This window comes from Hesperophylax consimilis, chromosome 21, assembly GCF_061612785.1.
Source record: "Hesperophylax consimilis isolate HC1 chromosome 21, BYU_Hcon_1.0, whole genome shotgun sequence".
In the NCBI taxonomy this organism is placed as follows: domain Eukaryota; kingdom Metazoa; phylum Arthropoda; class Insecta; order Trichoptera; family Limnephilidae; genus Hesperophylax; species Hesperophylax consimilis.
In genome coordinates this window covers 19,010,832-19,034,890 of record NC_142856.1, presented here as the reverse complement: position 1 = coordinate 19,034,890, position 24,059 = coordinate 19,010,832, and the positions used below count along the sequence as shown (strand labels likewise).

The 24,059-nt window shown below is 35.5% G+C and overlaps 1 protein-coding gene across 1 annotated transcript; it reads right to left on the bottom strand.

The window, feature by feature from the left end:
- Nucleotides 1–995: 995 nt before the first annotated feature.
- Nucleotides 996–23,949, bottom strand: Septin2 (septin 2). Its single transcript, XM_089644811.1, has 9 exons — nucleotides 23,913–23,949; nucleotides 23,415–23,532; nucleotides 22,203–22,345; nucleotides 19,929–20,115; nucleotides 17,052–17,170; nucleotides 6,928–7,120; nucleotides 4,109–4,272; nucleotides 3,831–3,968; nucleotides 996–1,481 (listed from the first exon to the last, which is right to left on the bottom strand). The coding sequence occupies exons 1-9, from the start codon at nucleotides 23,940–23,942 to the stop codon at nucleotides 1,314–1,316; spliced, it is 1,260 nt and encodes a 419-aa protein (XP_089500937.1). The 5' UTR covers nucleotides 23,943–23,949; the 3' UTR covers nucleotides 996–1,313.
- Nucleotides 23,950–24,059: the final 110 nt, after the last annotated feature.

The window sequence follows — 24,059 nt, the reverse complement described above, 5'->3', positions numbered from 1 at the left end:
AAACTTGAAATTTGGCGTCACACTTCAGACTAATTTGTTCAACTTTGGGAATAAACAGCTACTACCCGTTGAGTCTTAGATGAATTAAAAGGGAAGATAGGTTACTGAGACAACGCGCGTGGTTGCACTGAACTGGGTCCAGTGGACAAACTGGTGATTTACAGCGTTTAGTATCGCACATAAGCCCGTCGGTCAGACAAGCTGTCACCGGCTGCTACAAACACGTCGCTCTAGGCCCTTTTTGTGAAAAAAACGCCTTCCTGTGCTATTGAGATTTGCACAAATCACTCCTGAGCAAAAACCAAATCTGATGAAGTTTCTTTCCATTTAAAAGTAACTTATTATTTCAATAAATACAATTACATATTCACAATGCTATTTGAATAAAATAAAGTGAGACAGCAAATGCAGAAACACATAAGAGTATGGAGGACAAACTAGTGACAGTATGTCATATTCTACTACTCTGCTAGCTCATTTGTTCATGAGAGTAAAAGCGGCCCACTGATTGCCAAGCAAGTGCGCGGCGAGAAGTCTAAGCATGACATCGATGCAAAAATGCCTGTCGCTTACCCGTGACGTCATGCTTGCCGCGGACGTGCTTGCCCGTCAGTGGGCTGCTTTAAGCTCGCAACTGGTGTCGCGAGGAGGCAATAGAAACGAGGGGCGTTCATAATAATATAGCCGTTTCACCTGTACACATATTCTTTGAATGGCTATCACTTTCTAATGCGTTCTGTTAATTTAGCTATGTATGATGTTATTTGCAGCCATTTCATTCATTCAAACAAATTGGTTGTGGCTATTCTTTTCTCGTGCGTTTCGTTATTCTATTTCAATCTAGAAACAGGAACGTGCCATATTTCGTTGTTTGATCAGTATGAACATAACGCGTCTTATGTGAATATGTGGAGTTAATTTGTTCACTTCTGGGAACTACCCATATGGTCTCATAGAAATCGATGTCTCCAGAGAAGCCATTCAAAATTAAATTTAATTAAATGTAAATGCGGTGAGAGTTTTAAACGACCAAACTTCGAGGTGAAAAAAACATTACATCTGTTGAAAGACAAGATTTTAAACACAAGTTGAGATCTTAACTAAAAAGTGACAAAGTTATAATAAAAAATAAATGTATATAAATTGATTCTCAATCACCTTATTGGAACAACAGCGGCATGCAATAAAAATATGTCATGAATAATAGTATGTAATAATGTTCATATCATATGTCACGTGTAGAGTGTTCACTGTGCCGTGAATCAGAGAAGCCGCGTTCAGTTGACCGTGTTGCTTCTGCCGATGGCGTATTTTCACTTTTTCTTGCTCTTGCCGAGGGTCAGGGTGTGGTGGCTCTGCGTCAGCTGCTGCTTGCGCCGGTTGAACTCGATCAGGTCGTCCTCCAACTTCTTGCGGTTATCGTCCAGCCTCTTTCGCTCCTCGGCGCTGTCCTTCTTCAGCTTGTCAAACTTGAAGTGGAGCTGAAAATGGTTGCCAAAGTTAATTTACGAAGAAAAATAACAAATCACAAATTTGAGCAAAACACCCTAGAATATCAATACATAATGTGTTCAACACCAGTACAATATTGGCAGTATTTACTTGTTTTGGCCAACTCGGCTGCTAGTGAAGCATTGCATAATGATCCATTAAAATATATGAAAATAAACCAAGCATCACGACTCATGCCGCTAGTCTAGCTTATGAATGAATGAATGTATGGGAAATGTCCGAGTTTGGAGATATCATAACTATTAGATATAAATATTCTGCACTATTTGATTTAAGTTAGTTTAGACAGCCTCAATATCAATGGAAGAGCGTTGTGTTGTGTTCAAGAACAGAAATACGTGCGGCATTATTTTGAAATTTTTAACTCTTCATTGTTTTTTCATATCCTGAATGAAGAATTATTGACTAGCAATTTCTGCAAAAAATAAATAACATAATTTTAAGTGCCAGTTGTCTAACAGCCTCGCATGTCTTGACATTCCAAACATGTAATTTGGAAAGTCAATGTGAAGATTGGATCACGTGTGCTTCATAGACGATCAAAAGATTAAACATTCAAAATAATTCTAAAGTGGAAGGTAATATCAATATTGATCGCCTTGGTGAAAGACCACCATTCGGAACCAAAATGTTGCTTTAAATCGCTTTGGCTGTGTTTGGTGACCGAATATGAATAGCCAGGTAATTCCCCTCCCAGTTCCCTTCAGCTAACATACAACATATCCCAGTAGTGTATTTTCACTTTTTTTTTAATTCTTGAAAAATTTATGTTGACAAATAAATTTTCTATAAAGATTTAACCCTTCAGTACTTTCATCACTTTTGTACAGTTTGCACTGTTTTCTGTGTATTTCAAATTCGCTATATCCATCTTATTTTATCATTTTCCGCAAAAAACAAATACTGGTTTAGAAACTAGATAAAATTATCTTTTTGTTGTATGCATTTAAAATAAACATTAATATTTCTAAATAACAAAATTTTAATTCAAAAAGTGAAAAATATTGTCAAAAATGCTAACCACATTTTTACTCCAATAATAGAAAAATTGAGAACTCGATATTTCGAAAACTCATTTGTTTTGTTTGGGGAATTTGTAAGAAAACTGTACCTTCACTTTTATCTCGTTGATATAATAAAAAATATTTTTCAGTTAAACTGATTGTTACCATAGCGGCGCGAAATATGAATTATTCATTTTGGCTATTTTTAGGATTTTATTAATGGATTCTATTATAAATATTTGATGAAAACTGGAAAGAACTATTACAAATTTATCTTTCTAAAGTCTAAATACTTTTATAAAATAAGGACGCCCGGTCATAAATGACCCTCAACCGCTGGAGGGGTTAAAATCGGCCATTTTCGATTTGCCACCTAAATGATAGAGTTCATTTTTATTTGTGAATATGGCGACATGGATGTCATGCCGGGCCACATCGGGGCGTTACGTGTTACCAGCCAGTGGCGTTTTATACATAATAATGACGTTGATTGGAACGTTTTTAAAATTAATAATGATGAAATTTGATGTATTTGTTTATAAGTTTGTCTATTCCATGTAACTGTAGTACTGTTTAACCATTGGAACGCTGATGGGTCTCTGGAGAATATGCGAGCATTCTAATATGATCCTTGTTAGAATAATTTGCAATGCAATTATCTATAATCAATAAAAAAAAGACTAGCATCATCAGGCTAGTAAAACTTAAGGTTTCACTAATATTTTTCTACTTTGTACTTCGGTCTTCAACAGGTAAAAAAATTATGTTACTATTTTGGAAAAATCTGATCTTTTAAATAACGAAGAACGCCACTACTACTGTACACAGGATCCTACTTTTATAATTTTGTAATTACCTATTATTATCCGCTCTGCACTGTTTGTCTATTTAATTTAACTGTAATTTATTTTAAAAATATATACTAGTTTTAATGGGTTACTACCTTAATGGGTCAAAAGCATAAATAAAAAATAAAAATAAATAATTATGAATGAAAATATTAAAATTACATAATTTTAGTACAATGGTTAAAAAAATAAACTTTTAACGGTGTTGACATAGTATCACTGGCTCCAGATGATTGAGAACGATTAGGATTCTTGAGCAGTATTCATTTTTCTGAAAATCTGTTTAATAAACTGAAAAAGTTCATTATCAAGACAAAAAAGCAGACATAATTGTAATGAAATTTGCCATATTACACGAAAATGAAGAAAAAAAAGGAGCAAAATGTGTTTTTCATTTCATAGAAATGACAAAATTATAAGACAGAATCTTCGGTCAGTTTGCGAAACATGTATAAAGCAATTCAACCTCTTTCTCAGCTTCCTTCAGTTCAGCTTCCTTCTCCTTGACCCTGAGCACAAACATCTGTCTCATCTCGTCCTCCTTCTGCTGCAGCTCCTGAAGGTGTGTGCTCCTCTTCTGCTCAAAGGTCTGCTGGAAGCTCACCTACGGAATACAGAATAATCTTACTAATTAGATTGTTGTTGATTGATGTTGAGGCGTGAATTCCATACAAGTACATAAGCACTGCCTCTCTCAAAGTTCTTGGGAGTGAAGTGTAAAGAGTATTGTGTGCATGTTCTTACGGGCTTATTGTCAGAGTCCACATCGGAGAAACCCATCTGCTGCAGGCGCCGCTTGCGGTACAGCTCGTAATGGCGCGCGTGTGTCTTCTCGCGCATGTCCTCCATGTTGGTGCGGATCAGCATCTCACGCAGCTTCACAAAGTCGCAGTGCGTCTCATTCTCAACTGGAAACAAACAGATTGAGTCAAAAAAAAAGTTCTTGATGAAATGAAACTTGTGATGTCTTGTTTATGTATAAATATTATGCATGTTAACTACAATTTATTATTGACAGTTTTATTTGTAATTAATATTAATCTGGTGGAAATTGGCAGATTACCTATTTATGTGTATTTTTTATTTAATCTTATTAATTTTTATTTCATTTTGTCAAAAAAGATGTAGGTACTACAGTAGTACCTCGTTAATTTGAAATCCACGAGACATCAAATTCAAATATCGAATTAACAAATTCCCACATAATTCGAGTTCCTCGACCGCCCCTTCAAATTCAGGTAGTATCTTAGGAGTAAATTCATAGTAATACGTTATAATAAAACAAATAAAAAACTTTATTCCACTTAATTTTATTTTGACCGTAACCGGTTTTGACGAGCTGAAACCGGTTACGGTCAAAATAAAATTAAGTGGAATAAAGTTTTTTATTTGTTTTATTATAATATATTATAATGGAATTCCACCACGAATTATCGGTCTCAAAAATAGAAATATTACATAGTAATACAAATTATTCTTGTGTAATCGAATTTTCGCAGTCGATTACCGCCGCGGTCAGCCTATTAAAAGAAAATTCGTTAAAATGGGATATATTTACTTATGATTTCGGTCACGGCCGACACTTTAAATTCAGATATATTATACAAATTCGTAAAAATATGATATAATTCCGCATAAATCGAATTTTCTAGGCAGATTTTCGTCACGGTTGGTCTTTTAAATTAAGATATTTGAAGTAAATTCATAAAATACATATATCCGTGTGAATCGAAATCTCGCAGCCGATTTCCGTCGCACTGGATCTTTTAACTCAGATATTCGTAAATTTTGTAAAAATATGACATATTTCCGGGTAAATTGAATTTTTACGTCCGATTTCCAGCGTGGCCGGCTCTTTGGAATTCAGATATTCGAAATAAATTGGAAAAAATACGACATTCCAGTGTAAATCGATTCACATTTACAAAATAATACTAAACTAAGTAGGACAATGTATAACCACGTAAAAATATATTTTTGGGCGTTTTCCGCCACGCCTTTAGATTTAGATTTACGAAATTTTATGATTTATTTTCACAAAAATCGAATTTTTTCGAATAACACAAACAAATATTCATGCGCAGAAAAAATAAATATCGAATTAAAAAACCCTTTTAAATGAAATTTTTTTTGTGGATATTTTTTTGGCAAAAATTTCGAATTACAGTGGTGCCTCACACAACGAACGCCTCGCACAGCGAATGCTGCACACAACGAACTTCCTTTTCGTTCATTTCACGATTCATACAACGAACTTCGCTTCACACAACGAACTTCGCTTCACACAACGAAGTCGCCCGATCTTCTACGATCACTGCCGATTAATTGCATCCTCCCGCGCAGGCAGTCGTTAGACTCGTTAGTCACTGCGCAGGGGGGTATAACTCCGAGAAAAAGGTGGGTCAGAAAAAAAGACACGGTAATCTCTATGGGTGACTTGTGACGTATATTTTCCACATTCCAATACGAACTTCATGCATGTTTATAGGCCGCTGTCACGAACTTCATGCATGTTTATAGGCCGCTGTCACGAACTTCATGCATGTTTATAGGCCGCTGTCATTGGCCGATTTTAGGCTAGCCAATGGGTTGGCTCCGAATGAGAATTATATTGTCTATGGTTACGCCTTTTTTATAGTTTCTATCTTAGTCGATGGTGAATGTGTGTAGTAGTGACGTATATTTTTCAGTTACAGACTTTTATCTATGGCAAACATTAGGACCCATGGGCTCAGTACTAAAAACCCGAAGATATTGATCTAGTGAGTGGTTCATTTATGTCACTGCGTAGTACGCTTAACTTACGCACGTATCGCAGCAATCGTTCTTCATTACGAATTAAATCGCACACGTATCACGGCAGTCGTCCTTTTAAGATAAACTCAACATTTTTTTTATATGATGGGTTCTAAAAAAAGCAGGAAGGTGATTTCTCTTTTGCGCACCATCGGCGGAAAATGGATGAAGATGTGCAAGATTCGATTATTTCTTAAAATTAAAAAATGTGTGTTTTTTTCATTATGTTTTTAGATGTATCTAAATAAAAATAATAACAAAAAATTTATCTTTTTTTTATGTCATCTTACCATATTTTATGCTACAAAACGAATTATTTTTTTTAACATGTATTGTTATGGGAAAACGCGTTTCACATAACGAACTTTTCGCATAACGAACTTGCTCCTGGAACGAATTAAGTTCGTTGTATGAGGCACCACTGTATCAGGGTTCAAATTAAGGGGGTTTCTACTGTATATAAAAAGTGAAAGACCTCTAGGCGTTTAAATAAATAAATGACAGGACACTGAAAATCCAGAAAACTAGGGGTAGACTAAGGAAAAGGCAGACTGAGTAGAGGTAGATTGAGGAAGAGGTAGACTGAGGAAGTGATGGACTGATCTGCTGAAAGAAGAAGCAGAGTTTGGAGCAGAATGAAAAGGCCCGAGGACCGAACAAGAAAAGCAAAGGAACGACGTCAGAGGAGAACCCCACCCTAAATGTCGAAATACCCACCCTGGAATTGTCGCAATACATAAAGCTAAAGTTTAAGCAAATAAACATACCTTGGACAGTTCCCCAGGGGTACTGCCTGGAGCGAACCATCTTATTGCCGATCCTGGCAAAGTCAGTACTGCCGACTACGGCAAAGGGGATGTGCGAGTTCATGGAGGTGTTTGTCTCGGACACGGTCTCATCATCCGTGGGGAACTGGTAGATTTCCACTCCATTGGCCTGCAGCTCTGTGATTATCTTGGACTGGAAGGACAGATACAAAAATAAGATTTGGTGGATAATTTTTACAGGGACTCTTGGAGTTGGGTCCGACTTAAATAGGACAAGGGGAAGAAGATAAGATAAGGTGGGATAAACTTGAATATAAACCAGTCACATAAAACAGTATGGAATACATCTACGTAACCTAAACTCAAAAAGAAAACATGCTTTGTATGTGAAGCGGATTCTGAATTTTGCAATATTTTTGTTTTATTTTATAAGGATCTAATTTAATCTAGCAATGTAAGTTTCATCAAGAGCTATAGAGCCACGAAAAATCTATTTCATTATTAAAAAAAGACGAGAGTTCAATAAGAAAAAAGTATTGAAAAACAGAGGCCATGTAGTAAATACTTCATATAGTTGATTTATTTACTAGTCTACCCAGTGTTGTTCGATTTTCTCTACGTTCAATAAATATAATATCTTTGTATTATATATATATATATATATAAACCTTCCGGAATAAATTCACTAAATGGTAGTGAAAACCCTATCAAACTCCATTGCATAGTTTAGAAGAACTAAGCGCACAAACAGACAGACGCGGATAGTGACTTTATTTTATACTTTAACCTTTTGAACGCGTTAATTTGCTCCGTTTTATCTATACCCGTACGCGGTACATATTTTCAAATACCTATGCACGCAATTAAATGTCAAATTATAGCATTCTGGCATTATTTATTGGACTATATAGACAGAACAGATTATTCTCCACAATATGAAAACAAATCCTCGTGTGTCAACACTCTTAGATGTTTATAAAAACAAAAACATAAAATTTCATACAAAGACGTACCGTATCTTTTGAATGTGGTCCCGCCATTCACTCGCCGTGTGTGTAATTAGGCCACTGCGTTGATAGACATAAGTGGGACACCATGATCACTTATCATTTTTAGTTCTGAAAACTTTTTCTCAAACTCTTTTCTAAACTCAACACTTAAAAATAACACATAAATTTTATATCACTTAATAAATATTGTTTTTTAAGCACTTTAGAGGAATCTCTGTCTGTCACATTTTTTTGGAACTATGGTAAACTTTAAAACAGGGTTCGATACATAAAGACACACCACATTCTTTACATACGTATCTCGTTAACTGCATTTTTTTATTTTTCAATCGGCATACACGACATCGTCTACGCGGTTTTTTTTATTTTGCCAGTTGATGGAATCAATTCGGCCATATGCTTAGCGGCATATTTAGGCAAAACCCGAAACGGGTTGAGGTGGGCTGATGTATTAGGCTCTGGTATTTGAGAAATCTCTTGTTTATATTTCTCAACTAGTTGCATAATAACCGCCATTGTTGAATTTTCTTTAAGTTGTACAGAAACGCCGGATTGAAAATCATCAAATTCGTGTACTATTTGGAATATGAGGTCCAGACACCCAGGAGTGTAGCACTTCTTCACTTACAGACTCATTCGCTTGAGTTTCTGTATCTGAAAGTTCCGAAGGTTCAAATTCATCTTCGGACATTTCATAATCAGAATCCAAAACGTTCAATATATTTTCAATTTCATCATCTTCCAAACTATGGGCCATTTTTTATCCGAAAAATCAAATGAATTAAAAAAACTAAAAACTTGTGAACGTTTCCTAATAAATTTTGAAATAGTATATAAAACACGAAAATAACACGCACTTTAGTAATATATAACTAATATATATATATAACAAAATATATTTAAATTAATAAAGTATATAGTAAAGTCAATAACTCAGTTTTGTAACACAGTAAAATGTTAAAAAATACGCGCAATCGGCACAATATGGTCACTCGTGGATACAGTAAAATTGAATTTGCTAGACGAAACACAAGAAATCAAAAAAAAAATTGATTTCTGAAGTGAACAAATTAATTTGAATTTTTCGTAATAATTCAATATTACAGCAGAACACAGAATGTTATCGGCGCAGATTCCACAAATCAACTCGGCGCGCGCAAGCGCAGATAACATACTAGTACTAACGCCATCCGGTGACAAAATTGTGAACTAAAGCACTCAAAGGCGCGAAGAGGCGCACTTGATTATGGATCTTTTTTTATGAAATACAATTTTATTTTTGAGAAATACTTGTAGATGTCAGCATCGTGATAGTTCTACGAATGTCCAAGCGAGCAAGAAATACATTTATGACGAAAGAGCGCTGGAATATCGGCCGTCAAAGTTTCCGTATCAACTGTTGATACGGCCGCGTGTGAGTATAGACTTTTTGCCGTAACAACAGTTGATACGGCCGCGTGCAAAAGATTAAGGGGAGATTGACTTCTGCGGAAAAGTTATAAATATTTATGTGTAACAACAAAAACTTAAAAAATAATGATATAAATTTACTTGAACCATGCATTTCTGTAATGCTTCATAGAACAAGTATGTCATATCAACATCATTATAAATAATGAAATCATACATGTCCAACAAGCTAATTTATATTTCATCATTCTGATGAAATTTCAAATTGGATTATTTTTAATGTACACTGCAGACAACATGAACTCATTATATTATACATAATAACAATAATACTTTTAAATTACAATAGACCTTTGATGAAATTGCATCATAAATGTACACACAATAATTTATCATAAATATGAAATAATAGAATGCTAATTATATAAATGAGAATGAATATGAAACTTAATGATCGAAGATGGGTATGACATCGAACCACTGCTACTATTTATAGAAAAGTCACAATTGAGCTTGGTCACATATAAAAAAATGAAAGAATATCGAATTTCACTGAAAATACTGAATGCGATTCAAGAGGGAAGAGGTTTGGAGGACAACCCCAGGCTATGTCGGGAGAACAAATTCTAGAGTCTACGAAAAGAGAGGTTGGGCCTGCTATGGACGGAGGCTACCGAAGTAGCGCAGAACAGGGATGCCTGGAAGACACAACCCGAATAGGACAAGGGGAAGAAGATGATGATTATATAGGGTGTATTTTTTTATGTGAATACCGCTCAAGATTCCCAAATGTCAGGAGCCAGTGAGAGTATGGTATCCCCAATCGGGGTATGTTGTGGGGCTGAAGGGTAGTAAGGAGGGGAAGATGACCAAACACGGCTGAAGCCATTCAAGCAATGTTTCAATTCTGAATGGTGGTCGTACACCAGAGCGATACTGAGAGTATCTTACACTCTGGAACGTGCCGCAAGTATACTATATATTATTTAATATGAATAAATTGTGAAATAACACAAAATAATTATTTTTTTATTTTATTCTTTGAGTAAATATTTTTGTACCTTTGAAAGTACGTATATCTTTATATATAAATATAAATGGATTTATATTGAGGTTGAACCTGCAGACAAGCAGCCATGTGGCAGCTTCGCGGGACTACCTATCTATTGTATAAATATATGAAGACCCCAAGGCAAGAAGTTGTTAACTTACATTGAAGGCATTCTGAGATATTTAGACTTTTGCGTTTTGCCTTATAATTTTTTATTTGAATGTCATATACAATGTACTGATCCTTCATGGTGTAGTAAACAAACCAAATTTACATTACATCTAGTAATATTAAGTAACTTTTCAGTCTAAAAGTTAAAATAAACATGTTTTCTACAAAAAAATGTAGTTAACATGTTCATGCCATCTTCAGGGATAGGTGAGGAAGATACAGAATTGAAAGGCAAGAACATGTTAAATGCTTGTTGTTTTATTCAATCAAACAAATTAAACATTTTTTTTATATAAAGTAACTAAATAATAATTATTATTGAAAAGAAAAGGTAGCAGAGCATGTGTCAATTTTTTTTTTGAGACTTAAAAACAAGTTTCATCACATTCAGATGCCTTTTTCTTATCATGTTTTTGCATTTCAAATGCAGTTTTATACATATTTACATGAATTTGGTCAAGTCCCACAAGTCTGTCTTAGGCACACCAAACGACAAGTTGAAATCCTCTGTAAAGATCCTAGTGTAACGATTCAACCAAACAGGGGCATACCCTTTTTTCTCCACAAAACATATTATAGAGCTCATACAGTTTTGGGATTGACAAATCGGATGCGAGGTACAATTTAAGAGGATTTTTGTTCCTGGAATAATGCGAAGCTTCTGCAGGGAACATATTGATGTGTTCTGTTACTTCTTTAAGCTGGTTATCTGGTGTTTTGTTAGGCCTCGTGCAATGGCGACCTCTGTGACTTACTGCTGGTGATGAAACTCATGCAGCTACTTTTCTCCTCAAAATACCTAATCTGCCTCTACCTATTTGGTAAATGGATTGTAAGGCTGGTTTGCAAACTTGTTCATTATTTCCTTGTATTGAAACAGAGTACGTAATATTGCAGGATCGTTTGGCCGAAGTGATCCTGGCTATATTTTTAATATTCATCGATCTCAATAACAAAGTTGATTGGGCTTCTGAATGTAGTGAATAAAACTCTAGAAAGAGTTTTTGCCTAACTTCGGCATTAAATCTTGAATTACATTTCAATCTGCAGTTGCTACCACAAAGATTTTCTTCCAGTTTTGGTGTTTTAGCAGGTTTAAGGCTTTTTTTATAATTAACATAAGAATCACCTCTCATCCTAGCGTCCCGCGCTATTTCTCTTGCTACTCTTTTTAGTGCCTGAAAATAATACACACATTCATATCAGTTAGCGAACAGTCAAAAATGATTTTTTTTAAGTTAATCTTAAATTATATACCTAGGTACAGCAAGACAAATTACCTTCTAAATTACTGTTTTCTATAGTAGAAACGTTTAAATTGTTTTCAATTTCGCTTTCAGCGTCCTCAGTATATTGTCCTACACTGCTTTCCACAGCAAGAGCTGCATCTGAAAATAATAATTTAATCTTCATTACATGCAAACCAGTAAAATAAAATTCAATTCAAATTATAAAGCCTTATCCTCACCAGTTTGATTTAAAGTATTGAGTATCTCATCTTGTTGTACGTATTCCAAAATTATATCTCCTGTACCAGTGGTAGTAGCGATATACTCTAGACTACTCTGATTATCTTCTGAAAATACAAAGTACAATAAAATAATCATATTTAGTTCAATGTTCAAAAGAATTTAGTGTCACAATAAAGTATTTTTAAGTTTACCTTCCATTAACATGACATTATGTTGAGGTATTCCTAATAATATCCCAAACTCAACACCATTCAAAGAGTCTTGAACACTTTCTGAAACGAAATATTGTAAAGCATTAATGAAGGAATTCAAAACATAAGAAAACATAAAAGAATATTAAGAGTCACAGAGTAAAACATTTTTTTGCATTTACCATCCATTAAAATTACATTATTTAGAGGTATTTCTAAATGCTTCTCAGGTTGTACTAAATTAGTGGACTCTTGAACACTTCCCGAAACAAATTAATATGCATTACAATAAAAAATGTTGACTTTTAGACAGAAAAACACCAAAACAAAATGATTCACCCATTTTCAAACTACTTTAAGGATAAATTAAGATGAACGATAATGTTTTATACAGCTTACCTGATTCCCTCATCAATTTTTGACACATCTTCACCATTTTTTCACCTCTGGAACTCATTTTCGATGATTTTTAAATAAAAAACAGGCACTGCAAAACTTTTTAAAACCACCAAGGAAAACGTCAAAGTGAGTGAATAACATGTTAACCATAAAAATCTAAACCAATGTAGATGGGAAGAAGTTGTTAATTACAGAATTACGGCAAGAACTTGCTAACTTAGTAGTTAACAAGTTCTTGCCCTGATTTAATCAACTTATTGTCACAGAAACACGTAGTTAACATGTTCATCACATTGATTTAAGCATGTTCTTGCCGTTTTTAAGCTCTGGCATGGTGTTCATTGGAAAGAGCGTATGCGAATTAGTTTAGAGAGCATTCTAACTCATTTTTTACGAAAATGTAAGTTAACAACTTCTTGCCTTGGGGTCTTCATATGTATTATGCCAAATGTGTTTTGTTAGAAATAAAAAAAATCAATAAAATTTACTTGGGCACATCGGGATTTAATCCCGTGACCTTCGGCTTGCTAGTTGAGAGCCTTACCCCTCGAGCACGGAGGCTGCATCAGCATGTAAATGAAAGATTTTAACCAGTGACGTCCTGAGCATTACGTGTTTGGTCTACATTGGTCTTACAAAATCCATATAAATAAAATCGAAGCAATTCAAAACAAATTCCTAAAATATCTTTGTTACTTTGTTGTAAGATTTAATAATTATGCAGAGGCAGCTTCATACATTAAAATTGATTCACTGAGTGTACGGAGGCAACATAAGGATGGAGTAGTCCTGCCCAGAGTTGCTAAACAAGATTCCATTCAATGTACCTGCGCGTTCAACACGCTCTTGTGTCCTGTTCAGGGTTGATCAAAGCAAAACGAACTCTAAGCAGAATTCTTGCCTGAACAGACTTTGCAATAATTACAATAGCGTATTATCTAAGGTTGATATATTTTCAGTAGCGAACTTACCAAATACAAGAGGTCCATAAAAGAATATTTCTCTGATGGTTTGTGAATAATGTTTACGTCTCTATTGTTTATAATAATAATAATAATTGGATAATTAGTAGAGCACCGTTTTTGTGAAAAATCACCTCAAGGGCGCTGTACAATTTATTTCCTAGGATCTACATTTATTATTTAGAAAAGATACCAAAACATACTTACCTGGCAAGTCACTTCCGACAAACACACTTAAATTAAAAAGTTTATGCTTATACAAGATAAAACTGCACGCAGAGGACACTTTATCAAAAAACACTGGTAACTGCATGACCTTAAGTCTGCTATAGTTATCATTTTTATTTATTTATTTTTAATTATTATTTCTGTTTATTTTATTTTTAGTATTTTTTACATTTTGTTTATTTAAATTGCCGTCGACTGTGAAAGTGGAGGTTTCTGAAATTATGGATACGACTGTCTATTATGATTTTATTTTTATATACAACCTCTCTCCATGGCTATAAATGTATTGTTTTGTAAATTTTTCGTTTTATCTTATATTTTGTATAATTTTTTTTAGTTAATATTCCTTTCATACAAATTTAATTTACTTATTCCATATTATGCTGTCTCAGTAGAGGTAAAGTCACAAGGAGGAAATCCATAATTGGTTTTATTTTGGCTATTTAATACTTGTGTACAAACTGATTGAATGTAAACTGTCGATTTCCCGAAAATTAATAAATAAATATTTGTAGTCAAAAATGTAGATGTCATTTTGCTATCTGATAAACAATTTTTTTTTCTCCATCAAACGTTACCACAAGGCATACTCTAGTGCAAGGCTGCCCAACCCCAGGCCCGCGGGCCATAATGTGGCCCGCGAACGAATTATAAGTGGCCCGCGTGAACCATTTTCAAAAAACCCGCCAATCCGCCAATTTGAAAAAGTGTCGCGGGCCTGCGGTAAAACAAACAATGCCGCTTGCGCGCGGTCACCAGTGTTGCAAACGAAGGAGATTTATCGCTATTTGAGCTACTCAGAACGAGAATCAGTGACGAAAAAATCTAACCTGTTGAACTTACTTTTTAAACAAAAATACACCGGTTCTGATATAGTATTTTTTGCGTCCGAAATGGAATCTTGTAGCCACCCCCCCCCCCATGGAAATCGAAAAATTGTTGTGGGGAATCACATATGATGTTTTTGGGTGCGCGGAATTTTTTCTCAGCGAAGTTCCGTAACAACCCCCCCCCCATGGATTTCAAATATTTGGTGGGGAGCACTCATTTTGAATTTTTTTTGTGAGGAATTATGTTTTATAGAAATTCTCTAACAAACCCCCCCCCCCCCATGGAAATAGGAACCGTCAGGTATTCAGTGGCCCGCCAGTGATTCAAAATCGTCAATTTGGCCCAACTGTTAAAAAGGTTGGGCAGCCTTGCTCTAGTGGGTCACGTGATATGCACTCCAATTCATTCCAGCCGCGCCGTATAGAGGTGATCATGTGATCCGTTGCGACGTTTAGCAGCGTGATGAGTGACGATGGGTAAAATATATTTTTTTAAAGCTTTTTTACTCCAAATATGCTAAAGAATCGCTTGTTAAAATCTTTCGGGTACTTGCTGATACACCCCGTATAAAACAATTGGTGGTATAATTAATGTATTAAAATAAAATAATTTTACCTACCAATAAAATTTATATTTTGTTTCCATCGATGCCTGGAATCCATTATGAGAGAGAGCTTGCTCTTTCGCCCTTTTCATTTGCGTTTCGCGCGTGTTTATTCCCTATATTTGCCCCTTTTCTCCACTTGCCACACTTTCTCTCCCTACTGGCAACACTGTAGTGACGCGCATTTCAGGTCACGTGATGTTTTTGTTCATATGACTCGTAATGCACCAGGTAGGGATTACCTGGATTCCAGGCATCGATGGAAACAAAATATAAATTTTATTGGTAGGTAAAATTATTTTATTTTGTGTTCCTTATCGATGCCTGGAATCCATTATGAGATGTGTCTGCTCTCACCTGGTGATCTGAAACTTGCGTTATATGTGATGCTATTTAAACTGGAGTAAAGAATGGAGCCATTGAGCACTGGAGGTGTTCGCTACCCGATTGAGCGACCTCCCTTCGGTAGAATTTCCGGAAGGTGTGCTCAGATTTCCAATTCCCTCTTGTGAGTATCTCCTCTATAGGATAGTCTTCCAACCAGTTTAGAGAGGCTACAGCCGAGCGTACACTTCCTGGGGTTGCGTGGACTCCTGCTTCTCTGAGGACTGATTTAATCCACCCCCCTATTATTGTCTGCGTTGCAGGTTTTGCCTCTCCTGATGTGGTCAAAAACAGGTGCTTTAGTAGTGGGCCTCTTCTGGCTTTAGAGAGAGCAACAACTTTCCTCAACCATTTAAGTGGGTTGATGTTGTCTTTTTCTGAACCCGTCAATTTCCAGCCTGACTGTTTGTGCTTGGCTGAATCGGTCTTTGCTCCGAAAACTGGCCACAAGGTGATCGTACTCCTCTTGTCGATAAAATGGTCTGGGGTAACTCTTAGGAGAGTTAAATCATGAACTCTCCTGCCTGACGCCAAGACGAGAAGTATTGCTGCCCTTCGTGATGCTTCAAATAGTGAGTCTTCTGCGGGGGGATTCTTGACCAACCAGTCTACCACCTGTCTTGGGTCCCAGATGGGGGCTTTCTCTTTGATTCCTCGTGCCATTGAGATTGCCTTGAGAACGTGTCTCACCAGAAAATCAGAACTGATTTTTCTCGCATTCTGAGCTGGGCCGCAAAATGTGACGATGGCTGATTTGTGGACCTGAATGGTCTTAGGGGCTAGACCTTCTCGAACAAATAAGTGGGCTAGATACCTGGCGACCATTGTTGGTGGGGGATTGTTGACATCCACGCCGTTCTGCGTGCCCCATCTACGCCACCTATCCCATGCAGGTTTGTAAGTCTTCAGTGTAGACTCTCTCCAGGATGAGTTGAGGAGTTGGCGTTCTTCCCGACTCCAAGATGTGAGGGCTTGATCCCACCCGCAATTCTCCACACCTCTAGTTCCAGAATCTTTGACGCTTTCATCATTTCGATGTGCGCGGTCATGTCTGAGGACGACTTTGTCCTGAAATTCTGCCTGAGCTCGGCCGACGGGAGAGCCAGAGGAGGTTTGGACACAAAGTGAATCCTTGCTCCTTCCAGGATGTTCAGGATTAGTGGTGACGTAAGCCTCCAGTCACCTCCATCGCCTCTAAAATCTTTCGGGTACTTGCTGATACACCCCGTATAAAACAATTGGTGGTATAATTAATGTATTAAAATGTGTACTTTACGAGTACACATTTTCCCTTTCCCGTAACCCACAAGACCACAAAGGTTCACTAAGAGGCTGATATTATATTTTAAAAACAGAATACTATATTATTAAACTAATTTGTATCCTCTCTTTTGATGTGATTTCTACTTGCCTTGAACTTCTGCAGCTCGGTTTTGGAGATGGTATCGGCCTTGGCGATGATGGGAATGATGTTCACCTTGGTGTCCAGCTTCTTCATGCAGACCAGATCAATGGATTTCAAGCCGTGACCTACAGATAGAAAGGAAAACATTAAATAAGGGGTCCATGAACCTCGGCAATAAGTGAAACCTGTTTTACCTATTCGTGACATTCTCTCGCAGTATTTAGAAACGCTTATTTGACTAATAACATAGTGACTACACACTTTTTGTCAACAACATAATTAAAATCAAATAATGATGATCTGTCACCTACATCTATAATAACAGAAATGGGCTGTTGTTTCGTAAATACAGTTCAAAATACACACATATTCAATTTTGAAGGTAAATATTAATTAACCCGCACATTCTGCCAAGTCTAAAAGGATTGAATTGAAGTGGCGGCTCTTCTTAGAAGGTCATTTGGGCAATGACCTCCCAAAAATAAGCTGCAATAGTATTAATATAAAAAAGGATTTAACAAACCACCCGATTATTTATTTAGTTTTCATTCGTGCAGATTCATATGTTTTTTCGATTCGTTCCAGTGCCAACTAGCGTCCAAATGAGAAGCTATTACATGTCCTAGCATGGGTCACTTTAAATTTTATCCCAAACCAATCTCCTTTCTTTCTCTTGGCTATAGAGACAAAGGAGGTAAACACTATCAAGTCTGACGTATACTTAGTGTGATACAAAAATTTATTTTTAACTAGTTTTCGGACATGACCGCGATGAGAGAGATATCTACGACCTAGGATTATTAGGGTATTAGAGGGAGATGTGAAAAAAAAAATTTTGTTTGATAAACGATAGCCATCTCGAACTTGAATATTCAAATTCGAATTGAATGTTTATTTATTTATTAATCTTAAGTTAGCTCACATCTTCGTGTGTGCTAATAGTTTTATAAACATATAAACATGTACATTGTTTGGCAAACATAATCTTTCTTTAAATATTTCAATAAAGTCACAAAAAAAGAAACATTAATAATTGAGATAGACATATTTTCTTAATTCATTTTTGAACTTATTAATATTTTCTATCACAGCAATTTCCTTCGGGATTTTGTTATAGAGTTGAACGGCCTGGTACATCAGAGATTTTTGGGTGCTTGTTTTTTTTCTTGCTGGCAATCTAATTTGCTTAGAATTTCTCGTCCCGTGTCCGTGTATCTCGTTATTGTAATTTATTGTTCTTTTCAGTTCCTTAGACATCATCCCTATGTTAATTTTATGTATAAAAATAAGTACATTCAAATACACAGTTTGCTTCACTGTCAAAATATTCAGCTCCTTTAACATGTCTCTTATCCGTGTGTATATGTTGCGCTTAAGTATTATTCGCATTGCTTTATTTTGCAGTATTTGCATTTTTTTCATTTTCTCTTTATTGCAGAGAAAAAGAATACTTGAACAGTAATTAAAGTGTGGTGATATAATTGTATTGTATATTATCTGGCATGTTTCTTTATTTACTTTGTTTCTGATTCTACCAAGAAATGATATTTTTTTTGCAATTTTTTTAATTGCATTTTGTCTGCATTTTTTGAGAAGTTCAATTTTGAGTCTATAATAACACCCAGATATTTAATTTCTTCCACTTTTTTTATGATTTCTCCATTTATAGAAACCTTTGGTTCCTCATGCGTATTTGTTCTGCCTATATGCATGTATTTTGTCTTATTTACATTTTTTAATTTATTTAGTTTGAGCCATTTTGACAATGTTTCTAAGTCACTATTTATCTTTTTGATTGCTTTCTCATAATTATCTTCTGCAATATAAATTAGTGCGTCGTCTGCAAACAGTCTTATTTTGCAATGTTTTAATATTTTTACCATATCATTTATGTAGAGTATAAACAATATCGGACCCAATACAGATCCTTGCGGTACACCCAGCTTATTTTCAATCGGATTTGATATATTGTTTCTTATCTTTGTTGTTTGTTGTCTGTTGCTTAAGTAGTTTTTAAACCATTCCAGTTCTTTCCCTTTTATACCATATTTTTTTAATTTTTTAATAACTCTTTTTCTATCTATTGTTTCAAAAGCTCTCTGAAAATCTAAAAACACCGCAACAATATGCAAGTTTTTATCTATATCTTCCTTCCAATCATCAATTACTAAATTTAACGCTGTTTCACATGTTGATGTAATTTGCATTGAATAATTTAAAATGTCAAATTCTGTAGATATCATATTGAAAGAAATCACAAACAATAAACGTATTCAAATAGAGAGAGAAGAATAAAGAGGTTAAAAACGAAAACTTATAATTTTTGTCAGTGGTTTTGCGGGTGCAATAAAATGAATGTATGGGTATTTTCGCTTTGCTTACTTTTTAAATCTGCTTATACACAATGGACTGAGGTTGGAATTAGTGATTTACAAACTTTTAGGAGAAAAAGATTTTTCAAAAGGAAAAAAACCATTAATTAGTTATTTTCGTAAATAAGTAGATAAATAATCTTAAATTAAATAATATGGTACTACCGGCTTCAGAATATGTGAGTACCGGTAAATTAATTACATAGATTTGCGTTTTTATAATATTCAATAAGCATTAGCAATATGTATTAACATTTCATATTCTTTTTTTTCAATTGACCTTCCACTTCTGGACTCCTTCCTAGAGCCGCCTCTGTTGAAATGTCTGCTTCAACGGAAGCAATCTTCCCAACATGCCTTCCATTGATATGCTTGGTGTTTAGTCACTTAGAGTTAAATGACTAGCTCAGGCATGGGAATGTAAAATTTAAAAAAAAAAATTTGGACCAGGGAAAGTATAAAAAGGGCAAATAGACTCGGCTAGATGTAGTGGGGTATTTGTGTTCTCAACCTGTGGGACAGATGAAGTACAGGCAGACATGCGTGCGGCTGTCGTGGTAGGAGTTGAGGGCGCGCTTGATCTTCAGCTCCTCCTGCAGGAAGGCCTCGAACTGGGCGTCAATATAGTCCACCACTGCCTTGAAGCTGTCGTCCTTGTTGATCTGGTCACCGTAGCCGACAGTATCGCAGATCGTCAGCTAGAAACATTATTTATTTTGTATGAAACAAACCACTTATATAATAATATTTACACATGATGTTGAATAAGGTTAACCAAAAAAGATTCTTATACTGAAGTTGCTTATAGATATATGTTTTAAAACTAAAAAGTAAAAGGGATAGAAAGATGGATTTTCAAACACATCTGTTTGAATATCGATGTTGTTTTGTTTTCTTGAATGAATGAATGCATTGGAAACTTCGTAGTGGAAATTAAGGCGATGCCATACGTAGTAATGCAAAATCATGTGTTTTTGGTTTGAAAATTTGGTCGCCTAGAAATGTTTCAGATGCTTTAATTAAATACTGCGAGTAGAATACATCTCGACCTTTGAAATAATCGAGTATTTTTTATACAAGTCTTTTTATAAACCCAGAAAAAAATTATGTATAGACCTATGAAAATTGCTTTAAAGTTCAAAATCTCCTACTTACGAACCCATTTTCGGTTATGATTTAATTGTATAATGTGGCAAATTAACTTATTTATAAAATGATCGGTAAAAAATTAAATATTTATGCCTGAACATCCACAAAATAAAATAAAAGGCACTTTTTGGCCATGTATTTTTCTTGCATAAATCAAAACAGGCGGATGGTGTTAAGCGGGAATTTAAACCTTATCGCCATCTACGTAAGGGTTGTTATTGATAGCGGCTCAATTTAAAATATTACACGACGTAGTGCATCGCCTTAACCCACTTCTATGGGTTAAGGCGATGCAGCAACTTTACAGCAGTTAATAAATCTCTATACCCTCCGATTCTCATTTATCTAATCCAGACTCATTTTAGTCAGTCCCTGGGGAGGAAGATTCAATCCTCAGTAAAGCAATATATTTTTTTTAAATAAATCTCAAATAAATCATAAATTAAATCTCGAAATACATTCTATAATCATATTCATGCATTCATTTATGATTGTACACCCTTCAATTTGATATTTGTGAAGGTTATTGCTAAGAATGTCTACATTATGAAATTGTATGTTATACTGCATACATATACAGAGAATTTTTCTAACATTGGTTCAGCCTACACGCAAATGAAAAAATTGGTTGATAATGCGAGGTTATACTGTGAAACCATATATAATAGAAAAAAGGAAGATATGGCATGGAAGCATGTCAACTGTCACTATCGAGCTACGACCAAGCTTCTGGACAATCAAAGCGGCAGAGCCAATGAAAGTTATGTATATGTTGTATAGGTAGAAACAAAAGCTAGGTGCCGCTCCTAAATTTATGTCAACAGTTCAAAATAGTAGTTCGAAAAGTTGCCACAATGGTCGTTTTACCAGTACAATGATGGAATAGAATAGAACTAACACCCGTTAATCATTAAAATATCGGTAAGTTAAATGTTCCACATTATTTCAATTTTATGTGAGCATCGCAAATAGTAACAACTGCCCAGAGCCAGTGCACAAGAGTCCCAACCGTGAGAGCCAGTGAAACTATGGCATCCCAATTGGGGTATGTTGTGAGGCTGAAGGTAGTGTGGAGGGGAAGGAGATGGAGAAGCGGAAAGTGCGGAAGTACCTGGCTATTCAGATCTGGTCACCAAACAGGGCCAAAGCCATTTCAACCAATGTTTCAATTCTGAATGGTGGTCTTACGCCATAGCGATACTGAGAGTATGTTCCACTCTGGAACATTCCGCAAATATACTATACATTATTTTAAATAACGAAATTTGTAAAATAAACAAATAAAATTTACTTACGCACGCCGGGATTTGAACCCGCGACCTCCGCTCCGGCTTTCTAGTCAAGTTTTACCCCTCGACCACAATTTACTCATTAAAAATAATATTTAGCGTATTTGCGGCATGTTGCAGAGTGGAAGATACTCTCAGTATCGCCTTGGTATAAGTCCACCATTCAGAATTTAAATGTTGCTTGAAATGGCTTTGGCCGTGTTTGGTGACCAGATCTGAATAGCCAGATATTTTCCCATATACTTCCCCTCCCTCTACCTTTAGTTTCCCAATATACCCCCATTGGGGATGGCATATGCTCACTGGCTCCAAATGGTAAGAAGCAGTTAAAAAATAAAATAACTAACCTTCAATCGGACATTGGACTCCTGTAGCTCATAAGTGTGAGCCTTCAACTTGACGGTAGGCAGAGAATGTGGACTGGGGGTTGATTCAAAGCTCGTGTTGAACAGTGAATCCATCAGGGTGGACTTACCCAGGCCCGTCTCACCTGAAACAATCAAAATCAAACAATCAACAATCATGCATTCCTTTTAATCCCTCATTTCTCTATTCTGTCAGAATTTGTGTGGATTTCTACTTTGCAATAAAATCCAAACAAATGGAATATTTCTGAATAGAATGAAATAAACCGAAAACTAAAAACTATTTTAGAAAGGTAATTAAACTTTGAAATTCAATTATTATAAATAAACACATGATTTATAAAATTTTTAATGCAAACAATTTTTTTTTAAATGGCTCACGCTACTCCACCTAGCATTTTAATGGACACATTTACTATAAACATTATTGTCACCCCATTTATTGTTTTTGTATAAAAATAATAAGTAAAATTTCAAAAAGTTTCATAAATTTTTCTTAAATTTCGATCTGATCCTTCGGTTTCATGGAGATGTAAATTTAAATTTTTCTGTGGTTAACTTCTAGATTTAAATATATGGTGTGGTATTTTTTCTTTTCACACTGTTAAGATCATAATTCTCACTATGACAGTAAGGGAGATGCAACAAGACTATATGAGCCATTCCCAAAAGCATACCTGAGAAGTTAAAAATTAAAAATGATTCAAAATGAGAATGAAGGGTTCTGCATGCTTCACTACTAATTATCGATAATTTTTATTTGCAGATGTTCAAAATGGAGTGAACCTCGGTCTTGAAGAGACCCATGTTGCAGCCAAGGTAAGAATGCAAAGTGGAAAATTTCAACTAAATGCAAACGCTGCAAAGGGATCAATGACATTAGTTCTTCAGAACTTCTATCGAAATACAGGAAGAATAAACACAGAATTCCCGCCCAACGTCCATGTCAACGTCACGATTGCAATATGTTCGGGATACATATTTCAAAGTTGTCATTTGTCACAAGCGTTATCAGTTCTCCGTGGAATGGCGGTTTACACATCACTAAATCAGGAGAATCTAGTCTTGGCCATGGTTAATGTTATCAAGAAGTTATTATTTCAGTGTGTTGCCAAACTCCTTTAGAAAATAGCACCCAGAGAATAAGTATTATGGTATATTTGTTGTGGTTGTGTTGTTAAGGATAATACATACCGATACACAAGATATTGAATACAAATCCATTTTGTACGCTCTTGTTGACCAGTTGGTCGGGTAGGCTGTCAAACCCGACATGACCCGACAGTTTGAGGTTGCGAATATGGGCTTCGACCTGGAAATAACGACCGAACAGTTAGAACATTACTATATTACGGCAGTCGGAATGTCCTGCAACTGTAATACATATTCAAATACGGCCGTGTCCTCAAAAAATGTGACAGTCCTAGAACGTGACTCAATTTCTCCATATTTCTTATTCACTTAGCACCAATCTAATGCCATTAGAATGACAGGGACAGAGAGAAATTTCTACAAAGGATGCAGTTGAACAACGCCCTGGTTTCAAACACATTTTTAACATATAAATACACTTTAAACACATACAAAAATTAGCTGAACAAATGAAATGAACTTTTAGCTTAGATATTAGGTTAGTTTAAATGTAAAATCACCAGTCTTAATGTGAAAGTAGAGAAAAATTTGAGAGCTCACCCGCGATACGTCCACATCCATGGCGGCCATGTTTAAAAACAAACAGGACGGTAACCTGAGCAAGCTAAATCACTAATTGATGCAAATTCACTCCAGCGACTCGTGTCTAACCACTGTGACCACTCGTAAGAGTCTAGTATGAAAGCT